Consider the following 27,688-nt stretch of genomic DNA (forward strand, 5'->3'; position numbering starts at 1 on the left):
GTGTAGATATCAGGTGCCCTGCTCTTCTTCAATGTGTGATCCAAGTTTTTGTTTCTTCAACTGGATGGTTCTGAGAAAGCAAAATCCAAAACATAATCTACAGAGGACTGTTTGATGATTGTTTGATGAGAGATGTGCAATAAATCCACAAGACAACCTACTTGCTCCAGGCAAGAATCCCAAAGGTTAATCTCCTCAGGTTTAGGGTTTATAATGACTAATAGATTCTCCTTGAATCACTCCCTTCCTCCACCATATAACAGATATTCACCTGTGCCATTAATACCAAGTAGTAGTTATAAAGAAGTCAGATGCTGGAAACAAAATTCAGATGGAATAATGCACTTTCCCTTAATTGTTCATGACTAATTCTTTGGATGCAGGCCTCGCTGGTCAGGCAAGCATTTGTTGATGGCAAGTGATGAGCTACCTTCTTCAATTGCTTCAGTCCTTGGGGTAAAGGGACACCTACAATGCTGTAGAAAGGATTTCCAGGACTTTGATCCAGCAACTGTGATAGAAAATTAAGTCAGGAACGTAACACCACTAGATAAGGGCCGGATGAGATGGTTCGGTCCATCCAGTTTGTTTCACCATTCATCCCTGTAACATTTGAATGCCGTAGTAATCAATAACCTACATATCTCGGTCTTAAATACACTCAATGATGGGGCCTCAACAGCCCCCTGCAGCAAGGTGTTCCACAGATTCACCAGCCTCTGGCTGAAGAAATGTCTCCTCATCTTAGTTCTAACAGGTTATTCCTTCACTCTGAGGCTTTCCCTTTGGTCCTAGTCTCTCCTACTAAGGTAAACATCTTCTCCCAAATCTACTCAACTTTATCCTCACTGCGAAGCCTCTTCCAGGATGCCTCACCTGAATAAGTTACCCTCCTCCCTCTGGATCAACCTCAAGGGCTTTGGTCCGCCTCCCCCTCTCTCCTATTTATTTCAGAATCCTCTCCCATCTCCCTTTTCTGATGAAGGGTCTAGGCCCAAACGTCAGCTTTTGTGCTCCTAAGATGCCACTTGGCCTGCTGTGTTCATCCAGCCCCACACTTTACTATCCAGAACCTTTGAAACTTACAGAATACTATGAGACCCTCCCTCATCCTTCTGAACTCTCCAGTAAAAATCCAGAGTTCTCAACCACTTATCATTTGACAAGCCCTTCTTTCCGAGCATCATTCCTGGAAAACTCCGCTGGACACCCTCCATTGAAAGCAGTCGAGTGGTAGAGGCAGGGGTGGGATGGATGGTGGTAATGTTACTGGCATTGAATGTCAAGAGAAAACGGTTAGATTCTCTCCAGTTGGAGATTATTGCCTGGAACTTGCATGTTACTTGGCACTTAGCAACACAGACCTGAATTCTGTCCTGATCTTCCTGAATGCAGCATGGACTTCTTCATTATTTAAGCGATTGTGAATGGTTCTGAACATTATGCAACGATTTTCGAACATCCCCACTTGTGACCTAATGATGGAGGGAAGGTCATTCATGAAGCAGCTGAAGATGATTGTCTTAGGCTCAAACTCCTGCAGCAATGTCCTGGAGCTGAGGCAACAACCACAAACATTTTCCTTTATGCCAGATCAGACTTGAACCAGTGAAGAGTATTCTCCTGAATCCCATTGATGCTGAAGAAGTTCTACTGGACACGAAACTTGAACTCTGTTTCTCCCTCCACAGATATTGCCAGGCCTGCTGAGCTTCTCCAGCATTTTCTGTTCTTATCCAATTGATTCTAGTGTGCAAGAACTCCTTAATGCCACACATGGTGGAATGTTGCCTTGCTGTCGAGGACAGGTAATGTCACTTCTCAATTCAATTTCATCAGATATGGGCTAAATCTGTAATGACATCTGGAACAGAACAATCCTGCCAATGCTCAAACTGAGCAACAGAGGACTTCATAATTACCAGCAAAGTGTCATTGAGACTTTAACTATAGACTGACAGGACTATAATTGGTCATAGGGCTTGTCCAGAAAGGATAAAGCAGAACAATTTTTAGAGTAGATATCAATGTTTTAACAGGAACATGTACCACGATTAGTTCCAATGCACTGTTCTTCATCAACCAGGATGTAAATTAATTAATGGAGTAAATTAAATTGGCTGAAATTGGGATACTAAAACCTGTGAAGTATCATCCACATGGCACTTCTGGCTGGGGATGAGCGCCAATTCCTTTCAAGCATGTCCAAAACGGTCATGACAGTGCAGTCACATGTAAATCCTTGCTGGATAAACATAGACACAGTGAAAGTAGGAGCTGGCACATTTGGGGGGGGGGGGGGGGGGGCGGGGGGGAAGGGGGAAGAGGCCTTGCGCCAACCATCTGCCAACAGACCTGTACCATCTGATTTGGAGGTCAAGCTTCTCTTACCAGCTTTCTCGGCCCTTTAAACTCACTCCATCATTCAATATGATGGTCGTTGATTATCCAACTCAGTACCCTGTTCCCCCTTTAATGTCTTTAGCCTTGAAGACTTTATCTAACTCTTTCATGAAAACGTGGGCAGGAACTCTCCTCCCCGAAAGGGCATTAGGCAGCCATCATGACTCCCCCAATTATCCCCAGTCCACATCATTGTTCCCCACTGAGAGTGAACAAGGCACTATTGAAAGATCAACACAAAAATCTCAAAAACATTCAATCAATATTGTCATGGCCCCCAGCGTCTCTGCGAGATAAACATCTGATCAGACCGCTGTGATGTCAGTGCAGCAATGTAGTGATGTACATGACTCAAAAGAGGCTGTAACAAAAGAAGAATGAATGCAATATTCTATCTTCTTCTTAACAATCTATCCTCCCTCCACTCCCATCAGCAGTATTGTCATTCTTAATAAGCCCCTAACTGCACTTATTCCTGTTTTCTCCCTCTGATGTATTCAAAGCAGTAACATCTACTTACGAGAAGCATTCATTTTAGGCCTGGTAAGAGAAGCTTGACCTCCAAATCAGATGGTACAGGTCTGTTGGCAGATGGTTGGTGCAGGGCCTCTTCCCCCCCCACCCACCCCTTTCAAATGTGCCAGACTGGGCTATACTCTATAGCAACCGTTGCTAGGGCAAACAATGAGAACAATTTCTCTTCATTTTCCTCCATTGCTCCCTTTCATTGGCCTGTGCTGAAATTGTACCTTATTTGTTTACAGTTTTTATTCAGCACGCAAGTAAAACAAAGAATGAAAGCTACATTTAGCAGGAAAGCAAGGAAGATGGAGTCCACTCAATCCTTAGCTCACCTTGAATTGTGTCAAGCACATGCCCTTACATGTTGTGGTTAGAAGCTGTTCATTTGAGTTAGTTACTGGGACAAGAGGACTGTCCTGAAGAAGTATGGAGCAGCTTAGACGTAATTTCCGCAGTTTAGAAGAATGTGTGGTAGCTTCATTAAGAAAAAAAACTGAGGGTCTTGGAAGGGTTAGGGTAGAAATCAAAGGGCACGGGGGTGGAGTGAATGATGGAAATATTGAATTGGGCAGATTTCAAGGGCTGAATAACCTACTCATTTTTTTTGTTTCCTTAGAAAAGGAAGGACTTTTTGAATATTCTATTTTGGAGAGCTGTGGATGATCCATCACTGCATCTATTCAAGATCAAGATCAACAGATCTTGATACTAAGAGAATCAAGAGGCAAGAGTCATGTACAAAAGTTGAGATGTAAGATACTTACTGAATGATAGATCTTTTAATTAAGATGGAATGGCTTTTCGATGTTCACAATACATAAATTGTGTGATACTCTCTGCTGTGACCTAAGAGGTGATGTTGTGGAGTGACAAATTTTTCTACATCATGGATAACTTTACCTCTGACAGTGGGCAATTTTAAATATTGTTGCTATCCTAAATTACTCAATGACCTGCCTGACAGTCCAACAATGACTGCACTAATAAATCACCCTTCAAGATGAAGGTTTGTATTTACTGAGCACCTTCCACACTCCAAGGATGTTCAAAAAACTGTTTCACAACCTATGAGTTACTTTTGAAGCAATGTTACGAACCTAAAGGTGAACATAGAAATCGAGTTGCACACAGCAATATCCCACAGGCAAACATGAGATAATGACCAGATTTCATTTGCTAGTTGAAGGATTGATATTTACAGGATACTCCCCTAGTTGCCTTCTAATAATGCAAGTCTTTTGCATCACCAAGGACACAACATACTTTTAGAATTTGATTTGAAAGAAGTCACTATCAATAGTGCAGCACTCCCTCAGTACTCCTTTCAGGTCAATCGCCTGGAAGTATTACTCAGGAGCAAAGTAAACTTCAACTTTCTGTTGTGGAGACAAAAGTGCAGCGAACAGAACCCTGGATAAGGTATCCACTCAGAGCAGGATCTCAGGACTGAAAACCATCCCAGCTCTCAGACGTTCATGAATCAAGGTTCTACAAAAGATATTCAGTGAATTTCCAGTCCAGAAATATAGTGTTAACTGCACACTCAAGAAGTGGTAGAAACTACAGTCAGCCAGTAATCCAAGGCTTTTCAGAGCCACAACACTGAGCAAAGAGAAAGAAAATCGGCTTTCCTCAACCGAGGGATAAAATGACAGTTCTTACGGTACAACAGCAAAAGTTCAAATCTTGTTATGGTAGCAGCAGAATTTAAAATTCAGTTAATCAATAAATCTGCATTGAAAAGCTAATCTCAGAAATGGAAACACCAAATTGTTATCAAAACTGCCTATATCATGAACAACTTCTCCAACTATCATCAACCACCTTCCTCATGAACAATCCAATCAAATGCGGGGGTTTTAACCAGGAGTCTCACACCTTTTTTGTTAGAATCCCTCCAGGCTGGAAACGGGCCCTTCAGCCCGACAAGTCCACACCAAACCTTAGAGTATCCCACCCAGACCCACCCCCCTGTAACCCACCTAATGTATACATCCCGGAGCTCTGCGGGCAATTTAGCATGACCAATCCACTTAGCCTGCACATCATGGGACTGTGGGAGGAAAGCAGAGCACCCGGAGGAAATCCACGCAGACACGGGGAGAATGTGCAAACTCCACACAGACAGTTGCCTGTGGGCAGAATCAAACCCGGGTCCCTGGCACTGTGAGGCACTAACCACTGAGCCACCGTGCCGCCCTTTACCTCAACATGACTAATAAAATCATCACAAGTTACAAAAACATTTGAGAAATGTTATGAATTGGTACAGTTACATATTTATTATAGCTAAATTACAAAAATATATGTTGAAGATGAAGGAAAACTAGCCTCCTGTTGCCAAACAGCTCTGTGCCTGGTGCTGGCTACAGTTCGGGCTCAGCTTTCACAAATCAGTTCCCTTCTCTTTCTCCAGTTGCTGCCACCTGTGGTGGTTCAACCCTTCCTTAGCCCTCCTGGCTTCCTCTTCCTGGCTGGGCTCCTCGTGGGTGGCAGCCCCTGGGGCTAGGGGGGCTGGTGTCAGCAAGTAGTTCTGGCAGGTCGGTTTGCTGCTGTGGGGTGGGGAATGAAATTCATCTTGCAACTTGAATCCTGCGATGGCTTTATTTTCCAAACGTTAATGCAAGCTGCTCATTAGCAGATAGTGAGCTATCTGTCACTCATGAACGTGTTGGCAATCTGCTTTAACTCCTTGCTGATCATTTTACAACCAAAACAAACCACTTTGAACGTAAGTAAGAAATCACTTCATTTTAATGCCCCTAATTGCTTACGGTAATATCAAGAGAATAAGCCTTTGATTCCTGGAAAATCAAGGGGATTCCTGAAGGAGGTGGTAAGCCTGTTCCTTCAGGGAAGGGAACGTACCCAGTTCTGAGCTGTTTGCAATTCAAGATCCATAGCAATGTGGTTGGCCTTTGTGTACGTGCAAAGGCTTTGCAAGATTCCCACTTGTAGTTAAGGGGACAGTTTATTACTACATTCACCAGGGCAATATGCACGGGCAACAAATGTTCGCTTTAGCAGCAACACCCACATCTCATGATTCTTTAAAAAAAAACAGATGCCTGCTTCCTGCTATTGCAAAGCTTATAAAAAGACATAGTCATTGGTGGAAACTACAAGTTCAAACAAATGATTCTGAAAGTTTATCTAAAGTGTCAGGCCATTGAGCAAGGCCAGAGAGTTATCACCTACCATGTAGGACGTTCATTCTCTGAACTGCTGCCCTATATTGTGCAATAAATGAGAAAAAAGTAAACAAAACACCCCTGTGACACCAGGTCCACAGCTAACACTGATGTCTTCCTCACGCACCAGAACCAGCACTGCAATGGCACATCCCATCCACCAACTTTTGCCTCCTGCTTCCACATGCTCTGTGCTGCATAGGGCCTGTCAGGGAGGGCGATGGCTTGGGGAGGTGAAGGCGCACACAGACAGAGGCGCACACAGACAGAGGCGCACACAGACAGAGGCGCACACAGACAGAGGCGCACACAGACAGAGGCGCACACAGACAGAGGCGCACACAGACAGAGGCGCACACAGACAGAGGCGCACACAGACAGAGGCGCACACAGACAGAGGCGCACACAGACAGAGGCGCACACAGACAGAGGCGCACACAGACAGAGGCGCACAACACTCGCTCTGCTTCCTCTCTCAAATAAAATGCTGAAGTGGTACCAGTTATATGACAAGAGTGTGGAAAATGTCTGCAGTTTGGGTTTTAAAACGCGTTTCTGAAGTCGACTTGTATTAGTTACGATCAGTGCTTGATGATGCTCAACTGTACCTCATCCTCCTGCTGCATTTGGTATACATCTGGAGAGGCAACCAAGACACAGAGGTTGCACAACTCATGCCACCACAGAGAAACGTCACAACTACGGTCTAGAGAAGGAGTTCATTGCTAGGTTGAAGTACCATAAATTACATAGTACAGGAGGAGGCCACTCAGCCCATATGTACCTGTGCTGGCTGTCTGAAAAATCTATTTGATTAGTTCCATTTATCTGCCCTTTGCTAATAACTCTGCAAACCTTTCCCCATTCAAGTATTTAACCAATTTCCTTTTTAAACTGATTACTGAATGCTCTTCATTATTCTTTCAGGTAGCACATTCAGGACATACTTCACTATATTTCTCACCTTATGCATCTTTTAATCATCATCATCATAAATTTATGTCCCCCACCTTGGTGCTGTCACTACCGGTACTGTAAGTAGTCTCGCAATCATTTCATAAAAACTCATAACTTTTGCAATGCGTCAATTAAAATATCTCATTCAAAGAATGCTATCTCAGCAGCGCTGCATCGTCTGATGCCAGATTGAGGCATCACATCTTCCAGAAAGCCCCTGACTCAACACAAAGTCAAGAGCCCAGCTCCTACTCAGGCCATCTTCTGCTGCATGGAATAGACACTAAAAGTAAAGGTAAAGTTGCCACAGTCTTAACAGACCACAGGGCTGCTCTTTCTAGGGAGACAACTGGTGGTAGTTTAACCTGAGGATCACTGCACCTCAAGTGAGGGTAAAGGTTCAGAAGGAGAGTCCTACATAGTAACCTCAGCCAGTGTGGGAATTGAACCCATGTTGTTGTTGTCACTAGCCAGCTGTCCAACCAACTGAACAGATATAGCCAATGGGACAACTTCATTGTGAAATGTTACTTAAATTAAACTGATCACCCTGTTGATTGAGAAAACTCAAAAGCATTCCATAAGTAAATACAGGCACAATTTTTTTTTTAAGAACTGTCTGTTGTGGGATAAATATCCACAAATGAAAGAGCCATTACTTGGCAAACTTGATTGGAGTTACGAACGCACTCTGCACACATCCTAGTGAAGTTTTATCCTTGGGTGAAAGGGCGAGTTTCACTTGAGGAAAGATCCAGGTCCATGCTGTAATCGTTGCAAGGAGTGCCACAGGTTTGGGAATCTTGGAAAGGATTAGAGTCCATTGGTTTGTTTGATGGTCATAGGCAGTGGAGGTGCAAGTGTTATCCTTTCATTTAAAAGGCCAGTGAGTGACTGAATCTCCAACAAAATCTCTCCATTATCCAATGTCCAGTGGCAGAGGGACAAGCCTTATATACTATAATCCGAGTTTGATCCCCTGCAAGTTCTGTCTCAGGTTCAGCACCACTTGTTCCTGTCTTGCTTTCTCCATTTTAAATGCATTTCTGTTTGCTTTTTTCTCCTGTCTTCGCTCCTATATGTGGCAGGGTGGATTGGGAAGAGAAAGAGAAAGGATTAGAAAAGGCAGCATATTTTCCAATGATGACCACATTAAATATTAAATATTAATGAAGAGACTGAATAGGCTACGCTTTGTTCCCTTAGAGCGGAGGTAGTTAGGATTTGGTTAGAGATTAAACAGAGGTTTACAAAACCATTCTGGGTTTAATAAAACAAAGAGAATCTTTCTAGGAGCAGTACATTTATAAACCCCAGTACTGTGGCTTAATGGAACTGGTAAAAGTCAAAAATTGGGCTTTGAAAGATGCTGTTTAAAAAGGATGGGAAAAGAAATAATTATGTTCAAACATGAATAGGAAAAGACTAAGTCACAGGATCCTGGTGGAAAATTTTATTTTTGGGGGGAACTTAATGGAATAATTAAATTCTTTCAAAGAGCTAGCACAGACATAATGGGTTAAATGACCTCTTTTCATGCTGTTTCCTAACGTGGGGAGACGTTGTCATGGAAAGGAAAGGGTAGGGGAGCAGAAGTGACACATTCTCGAACCAGGTGTCAGGCTCAATTTCCTATTAAGCTTGAAGCTTTGTGCAGCTGGAGTATCACCACAATGAAAATGCCACTTTGTCTGGGCAGTTAGCCAACAGCAACTTCATTAATATCCATTAAATGCTGAAACCAGTGACCGTATGCATTCAGACATTGCAAAGTGAATCTTTTACAACATAATAATAAACATCACCCAATAGCTGATAAGGAAAGAAACATCCAAATCAGCCAAAGCAATGGTTTTACTGAGCCACTGTTGCTTATTACAGCAATCTGCGTGAACTGTCACAAGTAATTAAATATCTTTAAACCAAGGAAAAAAATGTTTGCAATGGCCAAAATTTCCATGCTGCAGCTTGGGGTCTGTTGCATCAGGGTATACACGTATGAACCTACCGTGTGATGATTGTGGGATACTCCCGAAGGAGGGACTACTCTGTGACACTGCCCCATGAAAGCCCCAGCCTCATCGTAGAGAATCCAGAGTTTATCTTCTTGCCCTGTGATACAGCAAAGGATTTTCCTCACCTTCCTTTCTCCTTTAATTTTCTGTTTCCGGACTTTCTTGTCTTCTTTGCTCTCATTCCGTGGTCGTGCCTGTGTTGAGGCTCTGGGGATGTCACTGACATTAATCATTTCCATTCGCTCCAATTGTTTAGCAGTCAGACTCCTTTTCGGTAAAACGTCCAAGGGAATCCCTGTTTTTTTTGATACCTTGATTGGATACAGCTGAAAAGAGCCAAGTAAATAACAATTTACAACTTGCATAATGTGTGCTTATAAAATAAATAATATGGGCATTGCTGCCAAAGCCAGTATTTGTTACCCATTTCCCTGGAAAAAGCCTAGCTATTTCAGAGGAGATAAGAGTCAATCACATTGCTGTAAGTCTGGAGTCACATGAAGTCCAAACTGAGAAAGGACATTAGCGAGCTTTGTGGGTTTCTACACCAATCGAGTCACCATCACCGAGACTAGCTTTCAACTCCAGAGATATTAATTTAATTCAAATTTAATCAGTTGCTGCAGGATTTGAACCCCTGTCCCTGCAGCGTTTGGGCAGTGACTTTATCACCATGCCACTCTCTCTCTTTTAAAAACGTCCTACAGCACTTCACTGGAGACAACAAGATGTAGAGCTGGATAAACACAGCAGGCAAGCAGCAGCAGAGGAGCAGGAAAGCTGATGTTTCAGCCCAGACCCTTCTTCAGAAATTCACTGGAGCATTGTTTCCATCTTTGTGTCACACAATGAGAGATGAAGACAGATGCTCAAAAGTCCGGCCAAAGTGGTAGGAGTGTCAGGTAGACAGGGTGAGAGGTTTTGGAAGGGAATTTCAGAGTCGTGGACAAGGCAAACAAAAATTCAGCCACCAGCTGCAGAGCGACAAACTGACCAACAGCAGCAAGTGCCCAAATGAACAGATAAACAAGATGCCTTTCCAAAATGTCACTGCACACACAATGGTGAGAATGCTGCGGAGTATTAACTACATTACATTGGATCATAGATATGCAGCTCCAGAAGACCTTGGACGATAGATACGAGTGATCATTAATAAATCCAACAGCAAATTTCAGGGGAGAATCACGCTGCTTTGAGAGCGATGAGAACGTGGACCTTGAGGGGGAAACACCTTTTAAACATGCTCCAAGTTCAAACCATGGAATGGCACCAGCATGCGTTCAATAAATTCAGCCGCTATCCAGCTGAGGTGAAGCTCTACTGTCCTCACCCTACAGTTGAAGGGGTCTCCTAGACAGAGATACATGACTGGAGGTTGGGATGAGAGGGACCGCCTAAAATGTCATTGCTGTTCTGTGAATTGGATGGGAGCCAGCTGCACAAAGAGCAGCAAAGGTCATTGGGAATTGGATTCAGACTGCCCAATATTGGCAAGTGATCAATACTGACTCAGCTGCTTGTTATACGTAACTCTCCAATGCACAGATTTCACCCATTCTACATCATAACCCAAAGTCTGAAGTACCCCTAACACGGTAACCACATGGAGAAGTGATGGTCTACTGGTATTAATCGCTGGACTATTAATTCAGAGACCCAGATAACATTCTGAGGACCCAGGTTCAAATCCCGCCACAGCAGGTGGTGGAATTAGAATTCAATAAACTAATTTGGAATTAAGATTCTAATGATGGCCATGCATCCATTGTTGATTGCCAGAAAAAATCCTTCTGGTTCACAAATGCCCTTTAGGGAAGGAAACTACCATCCTTACCTGGTCTGGCCCTCATGTGACTCCAGACCCACAACAATGTGGTTGATTCTCAACTGCCCTCTGGGTAATTGCAGATGGACAATAAATGCTGCCTAGTCAATGATGCCCTCATCATGTGAATGAATAAAGGAAAAAAAAACCACATGCAAGCACTACAAGTTCCCTTCTGTGAAGGACACTACTGAACCAGCCCAGGTTTGAACAACAATAGCTGAGTCCAATTTGACTGGAACCAGCTCAAAGAAATAACTAAATTGTTTTGTTCACTTTCAGAGTCTATCTTGACAGGATTTGAACTTTCGGCCTCTGCATTTTGTTCATCCAGAATTGAAGTTCAAGATGTACTTCAGATGAATAGGGGGATGAACCCAATCTTAGTTGTGCTCCAGCCTTGGGCCACTCTGCCCATGCTAGACAAACTCCCAGCCCGCAGTCTCAGTGGGTAAGGAAAGCCAGTATCTAAGGGTAAACATCAGCTCCTTTCCAGTATCCCAACCTCATCGAGAAGTAGGAACCGAGTCGCAAACACTTCCAGCAGCAGCCACTGTGCTTACCTTAGGCGGGTCAGTTATCAGCTGTGGGTGGTTATATAAATTTGAATAGGTGCCTGTAAAATCAAAAGATTCAAACTGAGGATCTGAACAACTATATCATGACAATTCCACCAGTTTAGCCTTCCATACTAGGATGGATACAGAGCTTGAGCACACTCTCACAGTGTACCAATTATCAGCCTGGTGACAGCGATGTTAATTGAAAAGTAAACGTTAGTCAGGGCTTCAGCAAGAACCTTATTCTTCTTCCATGCTGTGCCATTGAGACCTTTTACATCTGCCTGGGGGATTAGACCCGTCCCAATGTCGCATCAGAAAAACAGTACTACCAAAGATGCAGCACTCCTTCTGTATTGCTCTGGGAGCATCGGTCTGGATCTGTTGCTCAATTTGAGGGAATAACCTGACAAGACGCGAGTGTATCACTCCTAAGCAACAAAACAGAGTAGAAGATGTGGATAGCGCAGAGAGCCACTTAACAGCCAGTACTTACTAAGGATGGATTCACAGTCCCATTGCTCAGTTGGTTCCTCAAGGACAAGAACTTCAATCTCCTCGTCTTCCTCATCTTCATCTCCCTTTAACAGAACATTGCCCCTTGGCCCCAGGTCATCGGGCATTTGACAGCTGCAGGTGGGATTGAAAGAAGTTTTTAAAAAATCCCTCAAAAAGCAATTAAAGCAACACAATTCCACACTCTCATTTCAAGATAATAAAAGAAGTCTGTATCTCCATACCGTCATAGAGTCATACAGCACGGAAACAGACCCTTCATTCCAACTCATCCACACCGACCAGATATCCTAAACAAATCTAGTCCCATTTAGCAGCAACATTTGGCACATATCCCTTTAAACCATTTCTAATCAAGTACCCATCCAGATGCCTTTTAAATGTTGAAATTGTACCAGCCTCCACTACTTCTTCTGCCAGCTCATTCCATACATGCATCACCCTCTGGTCCCTTTTACATCTTTTCCCTCTCACCTCAAACCTAAGCCCTCTAGTTTTGGACCCCCTCACCCCAGGGAAAAGTCCTTGACTATTCACCCTATCCATGGCCCCTCGTGATTTTGTAAATCTCTATAAAGGTCTCCGCTCAGCATCCGATTACTCCAGGGAAAACAGCGCCAGCCTATTCAGCCTCTCCCTATAGCTCAAACCCTCCAGCCCTGGCAATATCCTTGGAAATCTTGTTTCAGTGATAATGGGAACTGCAGATGCTGGAGAATCCAAGATAACAAAGTGTGGAGCTGGATGAACACAGCAGGCCAAGCAGCATCTCAGGAGCACAAAAGCTGACGTTTCAGGCCTAGACCCTTCATCCGTCGGCGTCAGTGGTGGGTGGAGTTCCGTCAGGACCAGCAGTGGGCGGAGTTGCGTCTGCATCCGTGATGGGTGGAGCGGCGTCAGCGATGGGTGGAGCTGGGTAGGTGGTGGCGGCGGTAGTGGTGACGGTATTGCCTGTGGTGTTGGTTTTGGAAGTGGAGGCGACGGCTACAACAATGGTGTTCATTGTCCCGGAAGTGGTGTACCAGGCGGTGGCGGATGTGACGTCATCTGTGCGTTCTCCAACTGTGGCCTCATGGACAACGGCGGTGGGTACATTGTGGGGGAAGGTCCTGGGTACGGCTGGGAATTGGGGAGGTGGAGGAATCCCGTTTTAGGAGGCAGGGACCAGTGAGTTTACTGTACTTACAGTTATTAGTGTCCAATAAAGCTGAGTAGAATTGAGAGTTCAGGTTGTAGATCCAACGAAGAATAAAAAACAGGAGAGATCCTTTGCAGGTCTGGGAGAGGGAGGGTCTGAGCTGGGGTAGGCTGGGTTGCAGTGCCTGGAGATGCCAGCGCATGGCTGCAAGTGTGTGTTTCAGGAGTTGCAGGGAGAAACGCTTCTGAAGGGTCTGGATGTTCTGGATGTAGATACGGTCATGGTTGGGGCCAAATCGAGAAGGCTTGAAATGTAGATTGTAGTCCACTGGGGATGATCTGGTTCTGTAAGCAGGTGGTCAGGAAGGTGATGTGGCAGTAGTATCTGCTTTGCTTCAGGACATGGTCGAGCAGTTTCAAGGCTGAAGAGATTACAAGAGAGTCGCAGTGGGAGAGAGACCGCCTGAGGTTGGTCTGGAGGTAGGAGGGTAACTTCTTCAGGTTAGGCATCCCTAGAAGAGGCTTTGCAGTGGGGTTAAAATTGTATCAGAGATAATAGGAACTGCAGATGCTGGAGAATCCAAGATAACAAAGTGTAGAGCTGCAAGAACACAGCAGGCCCAGTACTGCCTTAGGAACACAAAAGTTGACATTTCTGGCCAGACGGGTCTAGGCCCAAAATGTCAGCTTTTGTGCTCCTAAGATGCTGCATGGCCTGCTGTGTTCATCCAGCTCCACACCTTGTTATCTCCTTGTAAATCCATCCTGGACTCTTTCAAGTATCACAACACCTTTCCTACAGCAGGGAGACCAGAATTGCACGTAGTGTGCCAGAAGTGGTCCAACTGATCCAGACATCCCATTTAACACAAACATATTGTTGGGTTTATCAAAGGTGCATATTTTATGAGATTGACAACAGGGATAAGTGATTTCAATTGCTGCGAGGTGACTGGAGTCAACTGCTTCAAGCAGAGAGCATTCACATGGGATTGAACAGCAGGATTCAAAGCTATCAGGAAGGGGAGTAACTGGAGGTCACAGGCTGAAGAGAATTAGAAAAATAACCAGGGTGTGGAAGGGAGCTATAATGGTGGTGGTGCTAGCTGAGGGGGTGCAGTGATAGAGGGAGCTGTTTTCCACTTTGAACGTTTAAGGTCAACAATCAGCTTCCTGAAAATGCAGTGGAAGCAGATTCAACAATAACTTTTGAATGGATATTGCACAAATACAACATAAAAGTCTGAGAATTATAGGGAATCATTAGGGAAGGACAACTCGTAGGACTGCTATTTAAAAGAGGTTTCACTGGCCAAATGGCCGCACATGCACAGTCATTGAGAATTCTTTAAACCCACTCACTCTTTTGCTTTCTGCATGTGGTAATCACTGATAACGTCATCCAGTCGTGCGCTGTCCACCTGAATTGGACCCTCGAGTTCATGGTGATCCAGAGCTCCGATCTCATCATCATCATACTCTTTGTACAACTGAAGCAGACAGAAAAACAGGGTTATAGAGAAACAGAGCAACATCTGTAGGGATGCATCTACTTTTAACACCTTCAAGGAGGGAGGCGTTTAATGTAGTGTTTCTACATTATCAGCTGAGTATCGCCACCTCTCCCATTGGTTCCTTCACAGGAAAGAAAACCGATAGAGAGTGGAAGAAAAAGAAAGAGGCTGTGAAAAGAGAGAAAGGAAATTTAAGAAAAAAAACACTTCATAATTAATGAAGAATGTTTGAAAGGCAGTCACTGTTGCAATGTAAACACAGCAGCCAGTTTGTACAGAGTAGAATCTCGCAACCAGCACAATTATAGTATCCGGGCAACCCACTTCTTTTTGTGATGCTTATGGAGGGATAAGTATTGGGTAGGAGAAACTCCCTGCTCTTCTTACAACAGTAGCTTTGGTATTTCTTATATCCACCAGAGCAAACAGACCTGGTATCTATTTAATGGCAGCTCTGACAGTGCACTGAACTGGACAGCCAAGTGGGATTTGAACATGTGACTCAGGGGTGAGTGTGCTATCCATGATGGACGGCGTAACTTTTGAGCTGTTTATTGGTCTGATACCTCGCAATGTAAACCGACCTTCTCAAAACGGTCGTCCAACAGCGTGAGCTGCTCATTTCGTCTCATTACAGATGATGTCATAGAGTAAGCAGTGAAGCAACTCCTGGTTTCCTCGTCCATGAAGGGGAATTCCCTCACCCCGCCTTCATAATTAATCATCTTTGAGCCATCATCATCATCATCATCATCATCAGAGACGGCACCAGCTGAGTCGAAGTCTTCGTCCTCTGTATCCTCCCAGTCATCCTCATCGGAATCCCTAAAGAAACGGAAGCATATTACAAAGAAAAAGTGTCGGGGGCATTATCATTACTGAAGAAGCGACAAGTAGACAAAGGTACCAGTTAATTTGGGTACAGCAAGATCCCTCAGAGAATGGATGAGATAAATTACGAGTAAAGGTCAGGTGCAGTTGGTTGGAAAAAAGAGAAATCCAGGAGAATGCCTCGCTATCCTTCTAAAACAGTACCACAGGGCCATTCAGTGTCTACGTTAACATCAGTGGGATAGTGGTAATGGTGACGGTGGGGGAGTGTAGAAAAATGGGGCCTTCGTTTTAGCTGCTGCAACAAGAGATCATTCGGCCCCAGCAAGGAGATGTTAGGTTCAGGTCACCAGCCTGTTGCAGAGTATCCAAATGAAACGGAGAGTGTCCAATTTAAGATAACAAGGTGTAGAGCTAGATGAGCACAGCAGGCCAAGCAGCATCAGAGGAGCAGAAAGGCTGAGGTTTCGGGCCTAGACACTTCTTTAGAAAATAATTTTCTGAAGAAGGGTCTAGGCCCGAAACATCAGCCTTTCCGCTCCTCGGCCTGCTGTGTTCATCCAGTTCCACACCTTGTTAAATCAGATTCTCCTGCATCTGCAATTCCTACTATCTCTGAAACGGTGTCCAATTTAAGAGCTTGCGTCCCATTCTAGAGGAGCTGGCTTGAAAGCGGAATTGAGGCCCGCGGTAAATCAGCCACATCCTTACCAAGAACAAAGAAAATTACAGCACAGGAACAGGTCCTTCAGGCCTCCAAGCCTGCGCTGATCCAGATCCTCTATTTAAACCTGTCACCTGTTTTACAAGGATCTGTATCTCTCTGCTCCCTGCCCGTTCATGTATCTGTCCAGCTGCGTATTAAATTGTGTTCACCTCTACCAACTCCGCTGGCAATGCGTTCCAGGCCCCCAACACCCCCTGCGTAAAGAACTTTCCACACATATCTCCCTTAAACTTTTCCCCTCTCACCTTGAAATCGTGACCCCTAATAATTGAGTCCCCCACTCTGGGAAAAAGCCTCTTGCTATCCACCCTGTCTATACCTCATGATTTTGTAGATCTCATTCAGGTTCCCCCCTAAACTTTCGTCTTTCTATGTAAATAATCCTAATCTACTCAACCTCTCTTCATAGCTAGCGCCCTCCATACCAGGCAACATTCTGGTGAACCTCCTCTGCACCCTCTCCAAGGCATCCACATCTTTTTGGTAATGTGGCAACCAGAACTGTACACAGTACTCAAAATGTGGCCGAACCAAAGTCCTATACAACTGCAACATGACCTGCCAACTCTTGTACTCAATACCCTGTCCGATGAATGAAAGCACGTCATATGCCTTCTTGACCACCCTACTGACCTGCGTTGCCACCTTCAGGGTACAGTGGACCTGAACACCCAGATCTCCCTGTGCATCAATTCTCCCCAGGGCTTTTCCATTTACCGTACAGTTCGCTCTTGAATTGGATCTTCCAAAATGCATCACCTCACATTTGCCTGGATTGAACTCCATCTGCCATTTCTCCACCCAACTCTCCAATCTAGCTATACTTTGCTGCATTCTCCGACAGTCCCCTTCACTATCTGCTACTTCACCGATCATAGTGTCATCTGCAAACTTGCTAATCAGACCATCTATACCTTCCTCCAGATCATTATATTTACAGAATAGCAGGGCAGCCTTGAAGGGCTGAATTCACTCCGACTCCTATTGCTTATTTTCTGTGCTCACTGCCAAGATTATGCAGCGACAGCGAGAGGGATAGTTTTGCGTCTGAGCGAGTTTCAGGGGCTGGGAAAGAAGGAAGGAAAACACAAACGGGAGGAACAAAAACAAGTTGCTGGAAAAGCTCAACAGGTCTGGCAGCATCTGTGAAGGAGAAAACAGAGTTAATGTTTCGGGCCCAGTGACCCTTCCTCAGCACTCAGGTTCTGTTGCTGTTTATGTTATTTAGGCCCAGAGTAGTCTCTGGAACTAATTTCAATTGATTAAGAGTTCAGGGAAGATATTGCCAGATTTCGCCAACTTGTTGGGCTTGGATTTTGAGTGACCTTTGTGCCTCTTCCAGCCAATTTCTCTACCGTGGAGGAGGATTAGTGCCTTGTGCACTTTCTAGCTCCTAACCCTTCCTCTGTCTCTCCACAGCTAATGTTCCCCCTTCCCCGGGGTTAAATCACGTACACTTCAGCATTCTCCGCACTCCCTCTCCCGACTGCCTTCACCACAAAGTCATCCTCCAAAATGTTGTCTGGATCGTCAAAATCAAAATCATCATCGAGAGCAGCGACAATATCTGGATCGAGGTCTAGGCGAGGTCCTGAGGGCAAATGCAAATGCACCTTTAATGTTCTGAACAACTTTTGATGTCAAGCTCGCTGCTCTGCTTTGTGTTCAGCAGACATCAGCATAGAACTTTGGCACATATTGTGATATTATGAAACATTGTAATTCACTGTATAACACACACAACTGGTATGGTGGGAGTTACTTCATGACAGAAATACAGAAATTATTGCTCCCCCACCCCCAGCACCTTTACCCATTACCCTCCCTGTTCATGACAGTGAACTTTCCTCACAGGTTAACATTTCTGAGCCAAGAAATCATAGGTTCAAGTCCGACTCTCAGGACTAAAGGACAAAGCCCAGGCTGACGCGACCGATTACTGACAGAATCTGTGTGAACAGGGTACCCAGTGTTACCTCGTACAGGAGCTGCTTTGTTCAGCAATCCAGTTTCCTCTTCAAACTCTGAAGCAAAAACTGATGATGGCAGATTAATGGAGTGAACCTGAAATCAAAAACGTCACAGGTTTGCAGTCCACTCTCCAACAGTAGGGACAAGAGCTATCCAATGTGCAAAGTGGAGGGGGGGGGTGGTAGGCAGTGAGAGAGATGGAAAGGGATGGAGGGTCTGACAGAGAGAAAGGGGGTGGGTGAGAGAGAGGGAGGGGGCAGAGTGTGAGAGGGGGAGGAGGGAAGGGTGAGAGAGGGTGAGGGAGAAGAGGGTGTGAAGGAGAAGGGAGAGGGGGGTGAGAAATAGGAGAGACAATGAGGGGGGACAGCCTCTCCCACCTACACTACACACATTCAGTATTGGTGCAAGATGACCCATTGCCATCTTATCAGGGCAACATCATACAGGCAATACATGCCAGCCTTGTCGGTGCCAATCAGATCCTGAGAATGGCTCCAACATATCTGAAACCGATCAAATTAATCTTCAACAAGCACAGATATATCCATTAGGGGACAGGGGAGATTTGCATCTCTTCCTCACATCCTCCAAATCTGTTGGGGTAGTACATTTTCTGTTTCCATTTCACATCCCTTCCAAATCACTGAATTGGTATACGTTTCTCATTGCTGTGCCTACGTAGCGCTTACGGGAATCTGTTGCACCTCCTCCTGCAGGTCTCCATCTCCTGTGGTTATGTTGTCTCGGCACTCCTTCTGGGATACGCTAGAGGCCACAAGCTCAGCAACTGGAGATGCCTCTTTCAGATGCTGCAGGTAGTCATAAGTATCATCAAAGAAGATGCCATATTTCCTCTCCTCTTCCTTCCGCTTTTGTATATCTGCTCTCTGCAAGAAAGGAGTTAAAACTTATACTGATTGCAGATTTTACATTGAGCATAAATAGCATGAGTCAATCAGCTCACAGGAACTGTGGTCCCTTCCCAGATTAACAGAGGCTCAGCAGGTAAGGCTTCAGCGTCAGGACTCCAGACGCTTGAGCTCACAATGCAGACTAACACTTTAATGCAGTACAAAGGGAGTGTTGCCCTGTCAGGTAACATTAATGCAAGCCCTCAGAGAAACAGGAAAGTTGATGTTTTGGGTCAGCACCCTTCTTCATTTCTGACCCGAAGCGTCAACTTTCCTGTTCCTCTGATCCTGCCCAGCCTGCTCTGCTCCTCCAGCCCCACACAGTGCTGTCTGTGACTCCAGCATCAGCAGTTCTTGCTATCTCTGTTAATGCAAGCCCTGTCAGGTGAACAAACCATATTCCACGATCACTCCGAACTAAAACATGGCTGAAAGAAGAAGTTGAGACCTAGATCAACAATGATCTAACTCAATGATGGAGCAGAATTGAGGGGGTCTGTTATCTCATATGGTCCTACCAGGGTCCAAAGATCAAAAGTTAAGGTCAATTCATTAGGAAGCTGCTTCCATCCTGTGCTGATCCCTATCACGTTCATACGCAGCTCGTGATATATGTCAAAGCGAATCACCTCTGCTGGTAGCAGTACTCTCTGGGGGGCGTTCTCGTCTGCAACCAGTGGATCTTTTTGGCTTCTGTGCACCAGGTGGAAGGTCACCGCTGATTTCTTCTGAATGAAGGGCTTCTTCTTGCGGTGAGGCTGAAGAACAACACAGGAGAAGGGATTACAGCGCACAAATAAGACAGTGATCTGAGAAATAACTCCATCAGCACATGTCAGCTTCACAGACTGATCATAGTGTGTTTATAAACCCAATGACAGTCATATCACACCATGTTAAAAATGGCAAGACCTTGGAAAGGGAGAATTACACCGAAGGCACAGCACAGAATCTGGCCATTCAGCCCAACTGGTCTACGTGCACTTCGTCTGCTCCCATTCTACTTCATTTCAGATTGTCAGCATGGAAAATTATAGAAAAGGTTAAAGGGAAAGAAGTGATAGGACAGAGTGTGTTGAAAGTGTCAGGAATTGAACTTTGGGCACATCAGATATGGGGACAATAAGAAAGGAAGTTGATGCAGGACACATTAAATACACACAGTCTATGAAACGAGGCAAGTGAACATGCAGCACAGATTGAAACTGGCAGGTGCAACGTTGATATCACAGAGAATGTGGCTGCCACGGCATCAGGATTGGGAACTAAATACCCAAGGATAGACATCCTTTCTAAAGGAGAGGGTTTCAGTTATGGAGAAAGGAAGGATTACACTGAAGATACCACACAGAATCTGGCCGTTTTCACTGGAACGCAGGTGGTTGTAAGGGGACCTTACAGAAGGTTATAAAATAATGAAGGGTAGAGATAGAATTGATGATAGCTGTCTTTTCCCTAGAATGGGGGATTTCAAGGCTAGGGAACACATTTTTAAGGTGAGAGGACAGATATTTAAAAAAGACGAGGTGCAAGGAGTGGTTCACTTGTGGAATGAGATTCCTGGGAAAGTGGTGGATAGGGGTACAACAACAACATTTAAAATTCATTTGGATAAGTACATGAATAGGAAAGAATTGGATGGATATGAGCCAGGAGTAGGCAGGTAGGATTAGTTTAGTTTGAGTTTATATTTGGCATGGACTGTTTGGACCGAAGGGTCTGTTTCCATGCTGCATGACTTTATGACAGGCAGATGGGCTGAGGGGTCAGGGTTGCTTTGTTTGTAAGATTTGAAATTAAACAAATTGCAAGAAGTTGGACGACACAGAATCTGTCTGTGTAGACTTGGAAGTGCAATGAGGAAAAAAACTGCACTGTGACTTGGGTTTGGCCTCCTAGCAGTGGTCAGGATGTGGGTAAGGAAATAGAAAAGGCAGTTAAGAAAAACACTATTACAATCCTCATGAGGGACTTCAATGTACAGGTGGACTGGGAAAGTCAGGTTGGTAGCGAATCCCCAGAGAACGAATTGGTGGAATGTCTGCAAGAATTTTTTTGGAGCAGCTTGTGATGGAGCCCACTAGGGAACTTGCAATTCTGGATTTAGTGAGGTGCAATGAGGCAGACTTGATTAGGGAGCTTAGGGTGAATGAACTCCTTGGGCACAGTGACCATGACATTATAGTATTCAACCAATAGTTTGAGAAGGGTAGGCTGGAATCAGATGTAACATTTTATAATTGAGTAAAGGTAACTGCAAAGACATGAGGGAGGAGCTGGTCAGAATTAAATAGAAGGGAAGCAGTTATAGTAAGAGTTTCTGGGGTTAATTAAAGGGGCAAAACAGAAATTCATCCGAAGAAACACACTGAAGGGTAACAACCATGGTTGGTAAGGGACATCAGGGACAGTATAAAAGCAAAACTAAATGCATACAATGTGGTGAATGTCAGTCGTGAGCCCAAGGATTGGGAAGCCTTTAAAAACACTCTGTGGACAATTTTAAAAAAAAAAGTTGGGGGCAAATGGAGGAGAGAAGATGAAATATGAGTGTAAGCTAGCACGTAATATAAAAGAATATTAGAATAATTTTTTTTAAGATACCTAAAAGGTAAGACAGTGGCAAGAATGGACACTGGACTGCTGGAAAATGGAAAAGGCATTAGTGATATTGGGGAAGAAGTGGCAGAGGAACTGAATGAATACTTTGCATCAGTTTTCACAGTGGAAGACACCAGCAGCAGACCAGAACTTCGAGCCAGGGACAGAGGTGGTTGCCATCACTAAAGGAGAAAGTGCTGGGGAACCTGAAAGTGCATAAATCACCAAGACCAGATGGATTACACCCCAAACAACTAATGGAGATAACTGAGGAGACTGTAGAGGCATTTGAGGTGATCCTTCAAAAATCACTGGAGTCAGGGAAGGTTTCACAGGACTAGGAAATGGTTAATGTAACACCCCTGTTTAAGGCAGAGGAAGACAGTAAACAGAAATCTACAGGCTGGTTAACCTGACCTCACTCACTGATATGATTTGGAGTCTACTGTTAAGGATGAGATTGTGAAATACTCAGAACTGCATTGCAACTTGGGGCTGAGTCAGTTTGGCTTTGTCGAGGGGAGATCATGGTTGACAAATCTGTCAGAATTCTTTAAGATAACGAGCAAGTTAGATAAAGGAGAGCCAGTGGACATGATCTATTTGGATTTCCAGAAGGCCTTTGACAAGGTGCAGCACAGGAGACTGCTGAATTACACAAGAGCCCGTGTGGTTGAGGGATAAGGTACTGACATGAATAGAGGATTGGCTTACCAGCAGAAGACAGAAAACCAGATAATGAGTCTTTACTAGGATAGCAACCAGTGACGAGTAGAGTTCCTCAGGGGTGCGGGTTGGAACAACGGCTATCAAATTATACTTTAACAACCTAGACAAAGAAACTGAGGACATTGTTTTCTATTCATTTGTGGGATGCGGGCATCTCTGGCTGGCCAGCATTTCTTGCCCATCCCTAGTTGCCCTTGCGAAGTCATTTGTGTGGTGCAAATGTCACTTGCCACTTGTCAGCCCAAACTGACAAGTTACTATATTTGCAGATGACAAAAAGAAAGGCAGTGGGGCAGGTTGTGTTGAGGTGGCAAGGAGGCTGCAGAAGGATTTGTCTAGGAGTCTAGGACAGTGGACAAAGAAATCACAGATGAAATCTGAAGCACAAACAGACTTTGCAGTCCTCGTTCAGGATTCTGTTAACCTTAACATACAGAATCCCTACAGTGTGGAAAATGGCCTATCGGCCCAACAAGTCCACAGCGACCCTCAGACATCCCACCCAGACCCATCCCCCTATAACCCACATAATCGACACATCCCTGAACACTATGGGCAATTCAGCATAGCAAATGGGGTGGCACTGTGGCTCAGTGGTTAGCACTGCAGCCTCACATTGCCAGGGACCCGGGTTCAATTCCAGCCTCGGGTGACTGTCTGTGCGGAGTTTGCACATTCCCTCCGTGTCTGCGTGGTTTCCTCTGGGTGCTCCGGTTTCCTTCCACAGTCCAAAGATGTGCAGGCTAGGTGGATCGGCCATGCTAAATTGCCCGTAGTGTTCAGGGGTGTGTGGGTTATAGGGGGATGGGTCTGGGTGGAATGGTCCAAGGGGTGGTGTGGACTTGTTGGGCCGAAGGGCCTGTTCCCACACTGTAGGGAATCTAATCTAAATCCACCTAGCCTGGACATCTTTGGACTGTGGGAGGAAATTGGAGTGCCCAGACGAAACCAATACAGACACGGGGAAAATGTGCTAACTCCACACAGACAATCACCCTCCAGTGGAATTGAACCCGGATCCATGGCACTGTGATGCAACAGTGCTAACCACTGTGCCACTCCTAAACATGCAAGTTTAGTTGGCAGATAGAAAGACGAATACAATGATAACATCCATTTCAAAAGGACTACAATACAAGAGCCGAAATGTACTGCTCAGGCTGTATACGGCGGTAGTCAGATCACATTTGGAATTCTGTGAGCAGATTTAGGTCTAGTATCTAATAAGGTTTACAAGAATAATCCCAGCAATGAAGGGCTTGCCATATGAGGAGGAGTTGGAGATTCTGGATTGGTACTCAGTGGAGTTAGAAAAATGTGGGGCATAATTTTTATTGAAATTTACAGAACACTGAGGGGCCTGGACAGAATGCACCTGGTGAAGGCGTTTCCACTAGGACAGTGATAATAAAATGTGAGGCTGGATGAACACAGCAGGCCCAGCAGCATCTCAGGAACACAAAAGCTGACGTTTCGGGCCTAGACCCTTCATCAGAGGCTCCTGAGACGCTGCTGGGCCTGCTGTGTTCATCCAGCCTCACATTTTATTATCTTGGATTCTGCAGCATCTGCAGTCCCCATATCCACTAGGACAGACTAGGGCCTCAGGGTGAAGGAGTAATTCTTTAGACTTAAGATTTCTTCAACCTTCTGTGGTTAATCTGTGTAACTCATTACAAGTCATTGAGTGCATTTAAGACACAGATAGAAAGGTTCTTGATTAGTAAGGGGATCAAGGGTTACGGGGAAGAGGCGAGAGATTGGGGTTGAGAAACAGATAGCCACTATCAGATTCATTGGGCGAAAGTGCTTAAATCTTTTCTACATCTGCTGTAAGTGGTGATTTTGGATGAAGTTTGCAGGACTCTCTACACAACCTCAACGATCTGTCACGCACCAATCGGAATACTCTCTGTTATTGCTTGACAAGCAGCACCCATGACCCTACAACCTTCTCCCACAAGGGCAAGTGCCACTCCAAGGCGTGAGCCCAAAGCGGGCACTACCCGGAGCACTGCACTGTCGGAGGGGCAGTCCCTCAGATAAAGTAGTCAGACTGGGGCACTGTCCGCCGTCCCAGGTGAGCTTAAAGGCACCACCCTTCCCCCGGCCCTCCCCCACAGTACAGGGGGAAGGCCAGGGAGGTCCCACAGTTTCCCACATACTGAGTACGTATCCCTCAGGCCACATCAGGCACAGAGTGATCGATGTGAGATCTTCCTGTGGACGCGTGACCATGTTTCCAGCGGCGCAACTGGGAGGTGGGTGACGGGCGCTACAGAAATTCAGCTCGGCCCGAGCCCGCGGCCCCCTTACCATGGTCGCTGGATGATGCCGCCCGCCTCCGCGATGCAAACCCCGACTCCGGGAATTAGCCCCTCGAGTCCCCCAGGCGCGGGCGAATCCCCGGAAAAGACCGGAAAACCGAATTCCTCAGAAACAACAGAGAACCCTATCTCTCTCTAGTCCGCCATGCGGCCGCGCTCTCCACTTCGATTGGCTGGAAACCTGAAGGCCTCTGGGACACTGGAGGACCACCTCCCAGGCTCCAGGCTCCGATTGGCCGGTGTCGTGAAGTTGGAGGACGGCCTTACAAAATTCCGGTCTCCAATGGGCTGACGTGGTGAAGGACTCTGGGATATTGGCAGACCACCTGCCGAACTCTGGGCTCTGATTGGCTGGAGTAGTGAAGCACTCTGGGATACTGGAGGAGAGCCCCGTGTTTGGAGGTGGGGATCGTTACCCGTTGAACTCGTTACCCGTCACGAGGCACAACCGACTACATTTGTTCGCTTTTGAGCACCAGTTGCTTTACTATAGACTGAAGTGCTTTCAGTTTTTCAGGACGAGGAAAGAAACCATTCCCCCTCGAGATCAGGAATTGAAAGGGAGGGTGGAACAGCTGAAAATTACGGTTAGCAGGGAGAGGGCTAGGAACAAAGTGAAGGACAGTCATGACCATCAGCTGCGCGCGAAGTGATTGCTCACAACCGATGGAGAGTCCTCTTTCACGGAATCCATACAAGTGTGGACGCAGGTCATTCGGCCCATCGAGTCCACACCGACCCACCGAAGAGCATCCCGCCCTATAACCCTGCATTTCTCCTGGGCAGTGCACCTCATCTACACATGCCTGAACGCTGCACGTAATTTAGCACGGCCAATCCACCCAGTCAGCACATCTTTGACTGTGGGAGAAACCCGGTGGAAACCCACACAGACACAAGGAGAACGTGCAAACTCTGCACGGTCATTTGAGGGTGGAATCGAACACAGGTACCTGGTGCTGTAAGGCACCAGCGTTAACCATTGAGCCGCCATGCCACCCTGGCCTGCTACTGCGTAATTTTTTAGAACTGTGAGTTAATAAGTCCCTGGGTCCTGTTATGTCATCCTTAAAAGAAGCAGGTTTTGAGGTGGCCAGTGTGCTGCTTTAATATTCCAAAACCCAATAGACTTGGGGAAGGTTGCTTTACACTGGGGAAAAAAAATTACAGTAACTTTTGTCCTAAAGGTAGAGCAGGTAACAGGCTAGTAAGCTTAACCTTGGTCATAGGGAAAATGTTAAAAGTAATGATAATGGCATTTTAGATAAATTCAAGATAATCAGGCAGAGCCAGCATGGTTTTGTCAAAGGAAAAATGCTTAACTAATTTATTAGAGTTCTTTGAAGAAGAAACATTTGATTAAAAGGGAGCCAGTGGTTGTATTCAAATTTCCAGAAGGCATTTGGTAATGTGCCACAGCAAATTTAATGGTGAAAATTAAAAGCCTCTCCTGTAGAAAAGTGATATTGGCAAAGACCATTAGCTGACTAACAGGAAGCAAACAATTGGAATAAATTGGCCTCTTTCAGATTTGCAGGATATCGTGAATGGCCTATCACAGGGAACAGTATGCCTCTTTACAATTTTATATCAATGATTTGGCTTTAATGATTGAAGGTGTGGCAGCCAAAATTGCTGATGACACAAAAAAGGCAGGAAAGTGCATTGTGAAGAGGGCATTCAGATTTACAAAGGGATATATGTAGATTAAGTGAATCGACAACCATCTCGTAAATGGAGTCCAAATGGGAAAAAATGAAATTGTGCATGTTGGCAGATAGAATAATAAAGAAGTATACTGTCTAAAAGAGACCTCAGAGTTGTGATATGCAGAGAAATCTGGTCGTTCTAGTGCTCCAATCACAGAAGGATTATCTGTAGATGCAGCAAATAATCAGGAAAGCTGATGGAATGGTATAGTTTATAGCAAGGGGAATCAAATGCAAGAGTGGAAAGATTTTGCTTCAGTTATACATAGCATTGGTGAGACATCTGTAGTAGTGTACAGTACTAGTCATTGTACTTAAGGAGGGAGGTTAATATATTGGAAGCAGTTCAGGATTACTGGACAAATATCTGGAATGTGTGGATAGCCTTATGAAAAGCTAGACATGCTGGGCCTGAATCCTTTGGAACAAAAACAGAAATTGATGGAAAATAACAACAGGTCTGACAGCACCTGTGGAGAGACATCAGAGTTAACATTTCAGGTTCAGTAACCCTTGTTCTGAATTGATGAACTAGGAAAATGTGGCTTTTTATACAAAAGGTAGGGTTGGGGGAAGGGGGTAAGGAATAAACGATAGGCAGCGACAAAGCCCAAAGAGAGAGAAGAGCAGTTGGACAAAGGTGTACGTAGTGGTCAGCCTAGACAAATGAATGGCCGCAAATGCAGAATGTCAGTGGCCAACAATGGGTAGTGTGTACTTGCAGACCCTTGTGGTAAGAAGGCCTGACGTGTGGGATGTGGGGGGTGAGCAGTGTGGAGCTAGGGATATGGGAGAAGGTGTCTCAAGCTCGAAAGTTGTTAAACTTGATATTGAGTACTGAAGGCTTTAGAATTCCCATGAGATGCTGTTCTTCCAGCTTGGACTGAGCTTTGCAACAAGCTTGAGACAGAGATGTTGGCCCAGGAACAAGGTGTCGTGTTGAAGCAGCAGGCAACTGGAAGCTCAGGGACTTTTTGCAGGCAGAATGTAGATGTTCTGTGAATTGGTCACTCAGTCAACACTTTGTTTCCCCAGTGTAGAGGAGACCACATTGTCAGCAGCGAATGCAGCAGACTACATTGTGGGAAGTGCAGGTGAAGTGTTGCTTCACCAGGAAGGTATGTTTGGGCCCTTAGATACTGGGGAGGGAGGAAGTAAATGGGCAGGTGTTACACCTGGGATTGCAGGGGAAGGTGCTGTAGGGCTGTGTGTGTGTGTGTGTTTGTTTGTTTATTTGTT

At 45.2% G+C, this 27,688-nt stretch overlaps 1 protein-coding gene across 1 annotated transcript; it reads right to left on the bottom strand.

Annotated features, from left to right (window-relative positions):
* Nucleotides 1–5,181: 5,181 nt before the first annotated feature.
* ltv1 (LTV1 ribosome biogenesis factor) lies at nt 5,182–24,910 on the bottom strand. Its single transcript, XM_048536819.2, has 11 exons — nt 24,730–24,910; nt 19,713–19,841; nt 18,862–19,059; nt 18,178–18,265; nt 17,657–17,792; nt 15,228–15,468; nt 14,492–14,619; nt 11,973–12,106; nt 11,480–11,532; nt 9,214–9,414; nt 5,182–8,148 (listed from the first exon to the last, which is right to left on the bottom strand). The coding sequence occupies exons 1-11, from the start codon at nt 24,730–24,732 to the stop codon at nt 8,032–8,034; spliced, it is 1,428 nt and encodes a 475-aa protein (XP_048392776.2). The 5' UTR covers nt 24,733–24,910; the 3' UTR covers nt 5,182–8,031.
* Nucleotides 24,911–27,688: the final 2,778 nt, after the last annotated feature.

The sequence above is a fragment of the Stegostoma tigrinum genome, chromosome 9 (genome assembly GCF_030684315.1).
Source record: "Stegostoma tigrinum isolate sSteTig4 chromosome 9, sSteTig4.hap1, whole genome shotgun sequence".
Classification (NCBI taxonomy): Eukaryota; Metazoa; Chordata; class Chondrichthyes; order Orectolobiformes; family Stegostomatidae; genus Stegostoma; species Stegostoma tigrinum.